The 14,079-nt window shown below is 38.8% G+C and overlaps 1 protein-coding gene across 1 annotated transcript in view; it reads left to right on the top strand.

Moving 5' to 3' along the window:
- Positions 1 to 12,199, top strand: part of LOC122814408 (zinc finger protein 729-like) — a 544,251-nt gene extending 532,052 nt beyond the window's left edge. Inside the window, 1 exon segment of the mRNA XM_044086990.1 lies at positions 10,370 to 12,199. Coding sequence (XP_043942925.1) covers positions 10,370 to 12,105 — 1,736 coding nt within the window. The 3' untranslated portion in view covers positions 12,106 to 12,199.
- The last annotated feature ends 1,880 nt before the right edge of the window (positions 12,200 to 14,079 follow it).

Here is a 14,079-nt window from a genome sequence, read left to right as displayed (position 1 = left end):
ATCAAGAAGGAATTCCTTTGGTGGAGCAGCCAAGTTCCTCTCAACCCAGTTCTTCCATTCACTCTAGTCCCAAACAACCAGGTCCCATTTACAGATGCTTCAAACAGGGTAAGGGGGCTTGGACAGGAGACCACAGAGTTCAAGTAGGGTGACTTGCCACTTTATTAAAAGAACACATCAACATAAAATAAATGAGGGCATTATTACTAGTCCTACAGACCTTCTCACATCTAAACCAGGCACCCTGCTGGTGTACACAGATGACACCACATTGATGTGGTACCTCTTTGATGGTGCAGTAGTAGCATTGTCAGCTCACAGCAAGAGGTTCTCCAGTTCAATTTTTGGCTGGAGTGCCTTCTGTGTGGAGTCTGCATGTCCTCCTTGCATTTGTGTGTGTTTTCTCTGGGTACTCTGGTTTCCTCCCATCTTACAAATACATGTGTCTGGAGCATTTTTTCCCAGGCCTCTGCTGAAAATTGTTTTCTTTCCAAGTCGGATTTTCCCAGTAAAAAAATGTTAAATAAATAAGCAAGCAAGGAGGTACAAGATCTAACCCCTGGGCAGGCTGGCACAGGAAGTCTGGCACATGGACTCACAGTGATGTATATTCCCTCTCAGCAGAATGCATTGGCAGACTGAAAGCAGGGACATAGGGGACCATCAGGAATGGTCCCTGAACACAGAACCTTTGAAATCCGTAACTCTCAGATGGTGGACTCCTCAGATAGATTTCTTTGCTTCTCCCAAGCATCACCTACTCATGCTTTCTGCTCAAGGAACACATCACCTCTAGTCTGGAGTACATATGCCTTCTCTGTCCATTTGGCGCGGAAGTTCCTTTATGCACATCCCCCTCTGCCTGTGCTTCCAAGGCTTCTACTCAGGGCCTAGAATGAATCTCCAAAATACCAGCTTCTGGCACCTTTCTAGCCAAGACATCAATGGTTCCTGCCTGTTTCACTTATCATAGGGAAATTACTGGAGAATCCCTCCAAAACCAGATCTAATCACTCATCAGAAAGGGTGCTCCTTCATTCAAATTTGACTTCAGTCAGTCTAAACATTCCAAATGATTGGATTCTAATCCTACAAGACACACCTTTTCTGAATAGCAAGTTTGAGTCCTACAAGAAGCCAGGAAACTTAACACTAGGAAATATTACGCAGCCAAGTGGAAGTTCTTAGTCTGGAACCTTAAGCAAAACTTCAATCCCTTCTATCGGATACCGTCCACAGTATTCATGTGAATTATTACATTCAGGGTTGACCTACTTGTCCATTAAGGCTCACTTTTCTACCATTAATATTTGCTTACATTTGGAGCCCCCTCTCATGAACAGGACAGATGTTAATCTTTTTCTGAGAGGTGTTCTACATCCCAAACCCTCAAGGAAGCCTATTGCCCCACCTTGGAACCTTTATTTTTTTTCTTTTTTGGAAAAACATACTTTACCCCATTTGAACCAGCTGCTTCAGCTATTCTTAAATTCTTGGTAAACAGTGCTCCTTCTAGCCTTGACTTCAGCCTGCAAATTCTCAGAACTCCATGCTGTTATGGCTATTCCATCCCTCCACATCTTCCACAGAAATAGGGTGAACTTCAAGGCCAGTCCTTCCTTCATGCCAAAAGTGGTGAACAAGCTAACCCTTAACAAGACAATCAATCTGCCTATATTCTCCCACAATCTCCAAAATGGGGGGAAGGAATCTTACACTCCTTAAACATTCACAGATAATTGAGGTTTTACCTGGATAAACCTAAGGATATCAGAAAAGTAGACCAGCATTTCATCTCCTTTATGGATTCCATGTTAAGACAGCCAGTTTCCAGACAAACTATTGCTTCTTGGATCTGAAAGTCTATTTCCTTCTGTTATTCTCACCATGGAAAGACTTTACTCATGTGGCCAAAACCACATTCCACTCAAGCAGTGTCCTCATCTGGGACCTTGTACAACGGGGTGATACCAGGTCCATTCTAGAAGCAGCTACACAGTCATCTGTCCACACTTTCACAAACTTCTGTACGTTGTATGCATTATCCAGGTGCAGAGCACTGTTTATCAGACTGTTTTGTATGGCCTCCTGGAGTCTTCTCTTTTCTTTTCCTTCTCTTTAAACCTACCACCCTTCTCTGTCTCTACAGCTCTGGGAGTCATCCATCTTTTATGAATACTGCAACAGCGACTAAGTCAGGACATAGTACAGTTGTGTAAGAACTTACTGTAACAGCAAATGTCCTACTGATCACTGTAGCTGTAGTCCTTCAGTCCCACTTTATACCCCTTTTCTTATTTTTCTCTCTGTATTGGCAGAAACCTATGGCTTATATTCACAGACACACAAGCATTATCCTAGGATATTACAGCTTTTATGGGGGGGGGGGCTTGCTTATCCCTTTCAAACTACACCCCTCCTAGCTTACCAGTCGCCTTCCTAGATTTTCTTCAGGTTGCTGCTGGTATGGAGATAGACTGAGGATCTCACACATATGTCTGATTTTTATATCCCTACACCAGTGAGCTCAAGTCATTATCTGGGCATAAATCATAGGAAGGTAAAGCTCTGGTACCCCAGATGGACATCAGCAAGCTACAACCCATCTGTTAAGAATATTGCAACAGTAATCAGTAAAACATCTACTGTTATGGTAAGTTCCATCTGTCAGCAGTCAGCACTAAGTTGAGTGTTCTGTACCTGGTGTGCTATGAACATTCAGTTAATTCACTGGAGACAGTTATTTATCTTTGTGCAGTTTATTTAGTAGCTCAAAATAGTTTATTCTTAGAAAGAAAAACAAAACTAAGCTTACAAAAATAAACATTCTTTCTGTAGCAATAAAAATGAAAATATTTATTTTCGCTCATGATTGCGGTATCTGTGTGGAGTCTGCATGTCCTCCCCACAGTTGGGTGGGCATTCGAAAGACATGCGTAAATGGGTGTGCCTTCGTTGAAGGTTGAACATCAAGCTGGTACCACGGCGTTCGTGAAAATCTACTGCCAATCATTAGTGGACCAGAGTTCCACTGTGGCGACCCCTAACCGGGAAAAGCTGAAAGACAACAACAACAACATTGTGGTAGCTTTGGTCAAGCTGTCACATACCTGGTACTTCATAGTAAGTCCAGAAATAAGCTCCCAATACTACACACACAAATCCTCTTTAAAGTTTCTGGTATTCAACAAGTAAATGCACATGAAAGCTTCTGGTGTTCCAGTAGTAAATGCATAGGAAAGGTTCTGGTATTCCACAAATAAATTCACAACTTCTGCTTATAATTTCTACAAGACTCTTCACTCTTAGTCTTGCAAATTCCCTCTCTGAGAAAGGCAAATGTCTTTACCAGCTTAGGCTAGAGCATTTGCTTTTAACACTGCTTCAACAAGTGTTTCAAAAGTAACCTCTGATGTCCTAATTTATACAGTGATGGTATATATGCACCATCACTGGATTCATACCACATTATGTGGTATATACGTACCACCATAAAACAGCATTTCTAACTATTTTGACTGGCACTATCCTATAAAAAACACTTCCCAGCATATAGCATCCATGGTTTTCTAGGAAATTAAATCAGTTATGAGACCAGGATAACCCATCTGCATTCAAGTGGCTACTGCCAGGCCTGTTTCAGATAGTGAAATTGAATGGCTCTAATGAGATTCCTTCTCTAGTCAACCTTACATTGACATCCTGTTGTTTATACAACCACTGTAGGAGTGCACGATCAGTTACCAGAGTAAAGCTACATTCTATTAAGTAATGCTGTAAGTACGTAGGTCCCCACTTAAAACTGAGACATTCCCTCTCTGTTGCAGAGTATCTTTTTCTCAGACATACTTACCTTGTCTATTATTCAAGGAGAAAGCTATTTCTCACCACCTACTTTCTGAGGTAACTCAGCATCTAACTCCATGTGAGATGCATCAGTGTATGCAACAAAAAAAATAATAATTGTGGGGCAGTCAGGACTGTTTCTGAACATAGCATAGTTTTCAAGTTATCAAAAGCACCTTACCATGTTGGGTACAAACTTTTGTAAGCAGCATGCTAGTTCAAAAAAATAGTTTCATTTTCATTTGGTACTGAGTATTGCCCAGTTTTTGATAGTTCCTATTTTATCTGTTTTGAGATCTAGTTACCAGTCTAGTTACCCCTCCCACAGTCCCATAGCCTAAGCTGCTGCTGTTTGAGGTCTAATTACCCCTCTCACAGCCCATATCCTAGGCTGTTGGTGTTTGAGGTCTAGTTGCTGTTGTTTGAGGTCTAGTTCCCCCTCTCACAGTCCCATAGCCTAGGTTGCTGTGTTTGAGGTCTAATTACCCCTCTCACAGTCCCATAGCCTAGGTTGCTGTCTTCAGTCATGCAAAACATACTTCTGGCAACTTTAAGTGCAAGTCCTCCTTGGTTTAGAGAGTTCAGCACAGTTTGTACATTGTCTAACTGTGATCCCACTGTTTGAATAAATGGCTGTCATCAAGGGACAGGCATGAAGTTCCAAAGCCTTATCCATGAGCTTTTGAAAGGTGACAGGAGTTCCGTGAAGTTCAAAGGGTAAGACCTCATATTGGAAATGACCTCTTGGGTGGAGAATGGCATCTTCTCTTTTTGGCTTTATGGGTAAGAAGAATATGCTAGTACCCTTTTGTGAAGTCTGTGGTGGTTAAAAACCTTGCTTTGGTTAGCCTCTCAATGAGATCATCTACTTAAGGTTGCCACCTTTTCAAATGCCCAAAGTGGGTCATTTTTGGTACAAACGTTAGATTTTGCAGGGCAAAACATACCCACAGCCAGTACAAAGGACATAACTTTACTTTTTTGCCTAAATAAAAGCTTATTCTTGTAGCATTTTAGTTGCTTATTCTGTTTCTTATAACATTTAAGTGTTTCAGATACAGAATAACTGTGTTATGCAAGTATTACATAAAATATAGGAAATATTTTTGTCCTAAAACCTCAGGACATTTGTCATTTTTTCAATTTTTGTGCAGGACACAACTACCCAAAGAGCGACTGTCCCTCTCAAAGTGGGACAGGTGGTAACCCTACATCTACTCCAGACATTGAGTAAGTGTTAAATTTGGATATGTCATTTAGCTTTCAGAAATTATTCAAAAATATGGAATACAAAAGGCAAACCATGATACAAAGAACAAAACATGAAAACAAAGCACACTGCACAGTCAAGCTTCCAAAGCTTTAATATAATTGTTAAGCACATTCCTCCTCAAACTAAATGGACTTCTAATGTAAATTATATAATGTAAACACTGCATTTAAAGCACCACAAAATCACATGATCCAAAGCAACCACTTGCAAACAATTAGACCTAACTAGCTGCAGTACAAAAATGCAGCAATACATTCCAAATATTTGTTATTACAAACTGTGATACAGGTAAATCAGATCACAAGAATGCAAAAACCCATTTGTAAAGGACAGATCTGCATGGAATCTGTTGTTTAGGAGCTCTAAGTTTAAGCAAACTGTTAAATGGTTCCTTGTCATTCTCATTTATTCCAGGAATTCTGCAAACATTCAGTTTTATCTGCCATAACAGCTCACTGTATTTAACTGTTTCCTCCCAGACACCCCCCAAGAAAGTTTAAATTGAAGTTTGGTAACTATATTGGACAAAACAGGTATAAACCTTATTGTGATGGTAACAAACATCATGATAATCAAAGCAACATGTTTGTGAATTCGAGTCTGGAAAAGTGAACATGTAACAGCTCCATACAGTGAAGAATGACTGGGTATTTCAGAGTAATGTTTGTTACCACATAATTGTGCTGGGTTTTAAAATTTATTTTTTGTTAGATAACATTTAGCATTACTTCTACAGTGTGATAAGTACCAAAATGTCTAGTATTTTTCAGTGGCAAAATTCAAATGTAAATAGACACACTCACGCAATAACAGGTGCTGTCTTGCAGATAAACAGTCAGTATGCATATCTACTGAGAACTACATAGCTGTTTCTGAAACTATAATATGTAACGTTTTCCATTAGAAATATACAAGGAATGGACTACTCTTTCTAAAAAAAGAAAAGCGTCCTTCAAAATGACAGAACTGTACAATAAAAAAATGCTCAAGAGACATTCAGAAGTTTTTTGCTAGGCACAGTAATGCAGCTTATGGGTGGGTATCATAAAGAAATAATATGTCTTTCTAGAGTGGAGGAGTCCATTAATTTTTGGTGTTGAAGCTGACAACAGTCTTGTGCAGTATGTTATCTTCCTATAATGCTGGCAAGAACTAGTGTTTATGTTTGTGTGTGAGATGAGTACTGTGGCACAATTCTTAACAGATTGGTATATTGGAAGATGTGTGCCCAGCCAGCCCACGTCCCAAAGCTCTGTAAACACATGAACACAAACAGATTCCTCTTTATGTAAGGACACATACCAAATCCTTGATAAGGAGGCAGTTATCCCTCATCATCTTTTTTTTCTACCATTGAAGATGAAACTTGTGTTCTGTGAATGGAGAGCTACATCATAATTCATTTTTGTAGCAATCAAACTGTAGCGCCCTGCCCTTCAAAGCTATGGATTAAAACAGATACATGTAAGTATAAGGGCAGTCTCTATGCCTGATTTATGTACATGTAAGTATAAGGGCAGTCTCCACATCTGATTTATGTCATGTAAGTATAAGGGCAGTCTCTATGCCTGATTTATGTACATGTAAGTGTAAGGGCAGTCTTCATGCCTTTAGTATGTACATGTAAGTATAAGGGCAGTCTCCATGCCTGATTTATGTACATGTAAGTATAAGGGCAGTCTCCATGCCTGATTTATGTACATGTAAGTATAAGGGCAGGCTCCATGCCTGATTTATGTACATGTAAGTATAAGGGCAGGCTCCATGCCTGATTTATGTACATGTAAGTATAAGGGCAGTCTCCATGCCTTTAGTATGTACATGTAAGTATAAGGGCAGTCTCCATGCCTGACTTACGTATGTGTAATTATAAGGGCATTCTCCATGCCTGATTTATGTACATGTAATAAGTAAGGGCAGTCTTCATGCCTTTAGTATGTACATGTGTAGCATTCTCCATGCCTGATTATGCTTTCCTTGCCCTTCTAGGATACAACAGGACTAAACTTCCTAAAGGTGTTGGAGCTGAAACCATGAAAGTGATCCTGCTTAAAGTTTTACAGTGATAGTGAGTTGTTCACACAACTGTAAAATGTATATTTTATCATGGATCACTGCTGTAGTAAAATTCTTGACATATGGGAAGACTTCCAAAGCTGTATCAGGAAAGAGAGGAGGAACAAGCAGTATTTATTTGTATGTATTTATCTATTTGTTTGTTTGTTTATTTTACATTTGTTGAATGTCTGACTGGGCTAAATGCCCTTTTTCAGCAAAGGCCAGGGGGAAAAGCTCCATGTAAAACAAATTTTACAGTTCCAGGTAATCTTAGAAGACATGAAATAATATAATGTACATAAAAGTGAAAAACAAGTACCAGCACTGTGTTAAAAATAAAGATCCAGATGCATGAGAAATGACATGTAAGCAACAGCAAAAAAATATTATTATGTGACTATTACTAATGTCTTAGTAGGTGATAACATAGAGGAAAGTGAAGGGGAAGGGAAGGATGTATTAGGTAAGCAGTAATAAGGTTGGTTATAACAAGGAACAGTGGAGAGAGAGAGGAGAGAGTGAAGGTACTTCTGTAAGGACAGATTCAGGGAGGGTGAGAACAGCGGCAGGTCCACTGTCTAAGTATTCTTTTGTAGCTGATTTAAATTGTTTGGGATGTGTTAGAGTTCTAATTTCAAGAGAGAGTTTGTTCCATGGTATAGAGGGGTGATAGCCATAAGTATTTCTCCCTGATTTAGACTTAGATTTATAGATATATAATAGATCTTGGTTCGAGCTCCGGAGAGTCCATGTAGGAGAGTAGTGGGAGATGAGGGAGGTGGACAATAGGCTGGCTGATATAGAATTGAGTCTATGAGCTGGAGCTGTGAGAAGAGAAGTAAGTGAGGTAGTTCAAGCCAGTTTATGTATTTTAGGGAGAGACAGTGGTGGGATTTGTAGGTTTGTTGAGCTGTGAATCTGGCTATCTTGTGATAGGGCAATTCTAGTACAGTAAGCAGAGAGGGGTTTAGATTTGTGAGAATTTAGGAGCAATAAGTTAGGCAGGGTAAAATGTAAGCATGCGTGAGAGTGATCCTGGCTTCAGAGTTCTGAGGGAGAATTAGCAGTGGTTATGACTGTAGAGTCATCAGCATATTGGACTATGGATGACTGTGGACAGGAGGAATGGAGCAACTTTGTGAAGATATTAAAAAGAAGTGGACGAAGAATGGATCCTTTAGGTACACCCATTTTAATTGGAAGTGGGGTAGATAGAGTGCCGTCTCACTGATTGCAGTCTGTTGGTGAGATAGCTGGAGAACCATGCAACTGTATCTGAGGTGAAGTTGAGGTCAGACAGTTTGTTCAGTAGGAGAGAGTGAGAAACAGTGTCAAAAGCCTTAGAGGGATCAATGAATAAACAAGAGATAAGTTTAATATCACCCCCTGGCTAAAGAAATGGTATTAAGGAAGGAGAGTAAAGCAGTGATGGTGCTACATTTAGGTTGGAAACCATGACTTGCTTATGTACACATTTCTCCATGACTTGAGGGCAAAGGATAGCAGTAGGTCTGAAGTTGGAGATTTCAGAGGAGTTACCTCCTTTGTGAATAGGTATGGTATAGAATTGCTTCTAGATTGATGGGACTTTGGATTCAGAGATAGAGTGATTGATTATGATGGATATGGGCAGAGCAAGAGAGTGAGCAGCTATTTGGAGAAAGTATGATAAGATGTTGTCAGCAGATACAGAGCATGGTTTTACCGTAGTGAGAAGAGTTTTGATGTTGGTAGTAGGAACAGGTTTAAGGGAGAAAGTGGAGAGTTAGATGAAGAAGGTTCAGGGCAATTGAGAGTATAGGGGGTTGAGAGGTTAGGGTTGGGGTTAAATAATTTGGATATTGATTCTATAAAATAGGTGTTGAAGGTGTTGGCAGTTTCTTCTAGTGATTTGTCAGGGCATGGGTTGGGTGAGTTAGGTTTGCCATGATGTAGTGTTTGGTTAATTGCAAATTGCTTTCCAGAATTTCTTTGGATCAGATTTTAGAATTGTTGGTGGGTGGTGGTAAAAATCTTTTTTGTCTCTATTGATGAGTTTTTTTTTTTGTTTTTGTTTTTTACCTGATTTCTTAGTTCTTTGTATTTTTGCAAGTCTGCAGAGTGTTTAGAGTGTATCCATATTTTCCAAGCCCTAGCTTTGGTTTTCATAAAGGTACAGGTAGTTTTGGATAGCCAAGGAGATGTATTAGCTTTTATCCTTATTTTTTGGAGTGGGGCTATTGAGTTTACGATGTTAAGGAAAGTTGAGTTGAAAGCTTGGACTGCTTCATCAAGTGGAAGATGGGTTAGGAAGTTCCAATTTACTGTAGAGATGAGGGTTTAAATATTCTCAGGGTTGAAGTTGGAAAATTTGTGACAGGTAATAAATCTATGTGGTTTAGAGAGAGATGGTGATTATACCTGAGCACTTTTATGGGTGAGTGCTCAATCCAGTAGTCAGGAAGTGTTTCAGGTTTGTGGTATTTAGAGGAGTTTGAAACAAGTATCCAGTCAATGAGGGTGCTAGTAGAGTGAGAGTTGTTTATATGGGCTGGTTGAGAGATTAGTTATGTAAATCCATATAGATTTATATGATGTGGGGAGGTAGGACTACTGAGAGTTAGTATTAAGTCAGTATTATGTCCCTTTGACTCTTAATCAGGACTGCATGATGTTGTAGAAGATTTGTTGTAAAGAGTGTGATTACAAATAGCTACTTGATATGGTATGAACAATTTTGTAGTAGACCGTACATTAACAAAAGGGAGGTGAATGGGGAAGTAACAGAGACAAAACTGTGAAGCATGTATCTGAAATTACCTAAAACTGAATGCCGGAAGTTAGATGTGAGGACAATAGTTATTGGGGAGGGAAGAGTAAAAGTAAACAGGGGGCAGAAAGGTTAGAAGACCATATGTCAGTATTACAGAACTGTAAGCAGCAATTACATTTCTGATTTAGGCTGCCTGATATGAAAGAGCAGTTGACTGAAATAAATTCAACACCTTCTCACAGTGAACAAATTCTGATAAAAGATGGAACTGAACTACCTAGCCTTATTTTATTAGTGATGTTAATATTAACAGAATAAAATAGTTGAACAAAAATCCAAAAATGTTTAAACTGCTAAACTGTGCACACTTCATTGTGATGAAATACATTGCATATTTCTTTTGTTCTTGCAATAAAATACTTTCAAATAATCTATTTTAGGTATGAAGACTACAGACTGCACTGTGAATTGCAGTCAACAGCCAACACTTGTGGCATCACAGTTACATGATCCTACAAGGAACCTCCAGCAGAGGTCTCAGCCTGGAAAGGACATTGACAAGGTTTATCTCACTGATGTACCACAGTTTCCATCAGACCATCTGTGCCACCAAACCCCTGAATGTGACAATGGAACGCCTGCAACAAGTCACCTGACAGAGCATCTACAGGTGCGTACTCAGCCAGTGAAGGGGTATGACAAGCTGTCTCTCACTCCTACTACAACACTTCACTCAGGACATGGCTGCAGCAGGAACTCTGAATGTGACACAACTGAGAGATTTCATGCAAAGAAAGAAATGCACAAATGTGCTGAATTCAATAAGTCTTTCGCACATGCCAGTGACCTGAAACAGCATCAAGCCATTCACACAGGACTGAAACCATATAAATGTACAGAATGCAATAAGTCTTTCATATATGCCAATAACCTGCAAAGTCATCAAGCCATTCACACAGGACTGAAACCATATAAATGTACAGAATGCAATAAGTCTTTCACATGTGCCAGGGGCCTGAAAAGGCATCAAGCCATTCACACAGGATTGAAACCATATAAATGTCCAGAATGCAATAAGTCTTTCATATATGCCAGTAACCTGAAAAATCATCAAGCCATTCACACAGGATTGAAACCATATAAATGTACAGAATGCAATAAGTCTTTCACATATGTCAGGGGCCTGAAAAGCCATCAAACCATTCACACAGGATTGAAACCATATAAATGTACAGAATGCAATAAGTCTTTCATAGATGCCAGTAGCCTGAAAAATCATCAAGCCATTCACACATGATTGAAACCATATAAATGTCCTGAATGCTGTAAGTGCTTCACATATCTCAGCAATCTTCAGGCACATTGTGCCACTCACACAGGCATAAAACCGCATAAATGTACAGAATGCAATAAGTCTTTCATATGTGCCAGTAACCTGAAAAGGCATCAAGCCATTCACACAGGATTTACGCCATATAAATGTACTGAATGCAGTAAGTGTTTCACACAGTTAAGCAGTCTTCAACAGCATTATGCCATTCACATAGGATTGAAACCATATAAATGTACTGAATGCAATAAGTGTTTCACACAGCTAGGCAATCTTCTGCAGAATTATGCCATTCACACAGGATTTAAGCCATATAAATATACTGAATGCAATAAGTGTTTCACACAGCTAAGCAGTCTTCGACAGCATTGTGCCATTCACATAGGATTGAAACCATGTAAATGTACTGAATGTAATAAGTGTTTCACACGGCTAGGCTATCTTCAACAGCATTATACCATTCACACAGGAGTGAAGCGATATAAATGTACTGAATGCAGTAAGTCTTTCAGACAGCTAGGCAATCTTCGACAGCATTATGCCATTCACACAGGAGTGAAGAGATATAAAAGTACTGAATGCTGTAAGTGCTTCAAATATCTCAGCAATCTTCAGCCACATCGTGCCACTCACACAGGCATGAAACCACATAAATGTACTGAATGCAGTAAGTCTTTCAGACAGCAAGGCCATCTTCGACAGCATTATGCCATTCACACAGGAGTGAAGAGATATAAATGTACTGAATGTTGTAAGTGCTTCAAATATCTCAGCAGTCTTCAGGCACATTGTGCCACTCACACAGGCAGGCATTGGGGTCCTAATGGAAAGATGAAAAGTCAGTAAGCAAAGCAGAGTAGTAGTGCGAAATCAAATTCATCCTCAAGTCTTGGTGAGTACCTTTGCAAGGTGGACCCTGTTTTCACAAAATCTCACCAAGGCAACATTGATATATAGACTGTATTTATATGGCATATATCATGGACAGAAATAATTCAAAAACAAAAAAGATAGCTGAGTGCACAAGACTCAGGATAAAAAAGTGCCCAATCCTGGTAGGCGCACTGGTGCCAGGACTGGAAAAAATGACAGTGTAGAATCCTCAAAATACAGAAACATCCCTACAATGGGGCCAGGCCAGGCCCCCCTGTTGTAGAAGGAAGTAGCAGTCCACAAAAACCAAAGTAGATGCATAAGAGAATAGAGTGGACTATTGAGGATAAGAAAGAAATTATGTATTGTTACTATTCTGTAAAAAGCCCTGAATTTCCAGGCACAAGATATACAAAATGGTTAAGAGAGAAATTAGAGGAAAGAAAAATACTTCTGCAAGAAAAACTGTCCGAAGCTTCAAATAAAAATTTGTGTTCGTAAATACAACAGATTTTTGAAAAACAGTATATAGATCAAGAAACTTTGATCTGTTTGCAAAAAGAAGCATCTGAGGAAACAACAAAATCTAAAGATATTTGAAAAGTATAAAAAGGAAATATGGACATGGGAAAGAAACAGAGATTTGATATGGTGCAATATTTTTGCAAAGAAATCGAACACCATCATGGAAGTATCGAATAGAGAAAAAGTATAAAGCAATTAAGACAAGAAGTGTCACTGTTAGAAGACTATAGAAGAGGGAATAAATCAACAAAAAATACTAAGAAAGATGTGATAAAAGCAGTGCGCAGTATTAGAACAGACCGGGATCTGTCTTGCACTATCACAAATATCAAATTAAAAATTTCAGCGCAGGTGGAAAAACTTAGAAGATACACAGATAAATATAAGGGAAAAGTACAAAATAAGCAGTTTATTGATGACACAAAAAAGTTTTACAATGAATTGGGAAATAAGGTAAAAGGAATTGAAAGACTGCCAAAACAAGAGAAAGTAGATACATTTTGGAGAAGTATTTATGAAGATCCTGTGGAACATAACAAAGATGATAAAATGGATAGAAGAAATAAAAGAAAGACTAAGAAGTTTAAAGGTACAGGATATGAAATGGGATGAAGTAACAGTTAAAGAGATTGAAACAAGGTTAAGAAAAGCCTCTAACTGGAAAACGCCAGGTCCAGATGCAGTATCTAACTTTTGGTTAAAAGTATTAACATCTTTGCACGAGGATTTAGCCATGAGTAAGAACTATTTATATGTGCACCTGGCTAATAACAGGCAAAACAATGCTCTCACTTAAGAGTGAACCTGCAACCTACCCTAAAAATTATAGCCCAATAACTTGCCTACCAACGACGTTTTAAATTATACACGGGAATTGACGTCAACAGAGTTTATAGTCATTTAGAAGAAAACTCAATTATGGCAATAGAACAAAAAGGCAACAAAAGAAAGTCATGTGGAACAAAAGATCATTTGTTGTTAAATAAAGTTATAGTGGAAAACTGTAAAAAGGGAAAGAATCTAAGTATGGCATGGATTGACTACAAAATAGCATTTGATAGTATCCCACATTCATGGATAAAAGAGTGCTTAAAATGTATAAGATATACCCTACACTGATCGACTATGTTACAGTGACCATGAAACAATGGCAGACCACTTTGCAATTAAATTATGATAAAGGACAAATTACTATCCCAGGGATAAAAATTCAAAGGGCGATATTCCAGGGTGACTCTGTCACCTTTGCTATTTTGCCCTGCGCTTAACCCATTAAGCTGTCTTCTTAACAGCTTAAGCCATGGCTACATTTTGTCTCCTAGAAAACAACAAAGTCTAAAGACTTCTCATCTTCTGTTTGTCAATGATTTAAAACTGTATAGCTCATCAGATGAGGAACTGAAAGCACAGGTGCAGGTTGTT

The sequence above is a fragment of the Protopterus annectens genome, chromosome 10.part0 (assembly GCF_019279795.1).
Source record: "Protopterus annectens isolate FY-2018-M chromosome 10.part0, PAN1.0, whole genome shotgun sequence".
Lineage (NCBI taxonomy): Eukaryota > Metazoa > Chordata > Ceratodontiformes > Protopteridae > Protopterus > Protopterus annectens.
Note: the sequence above shows the minus strand (reverse complement) of the source record. Positions and strands in the feature narration are given on the sequence as shown.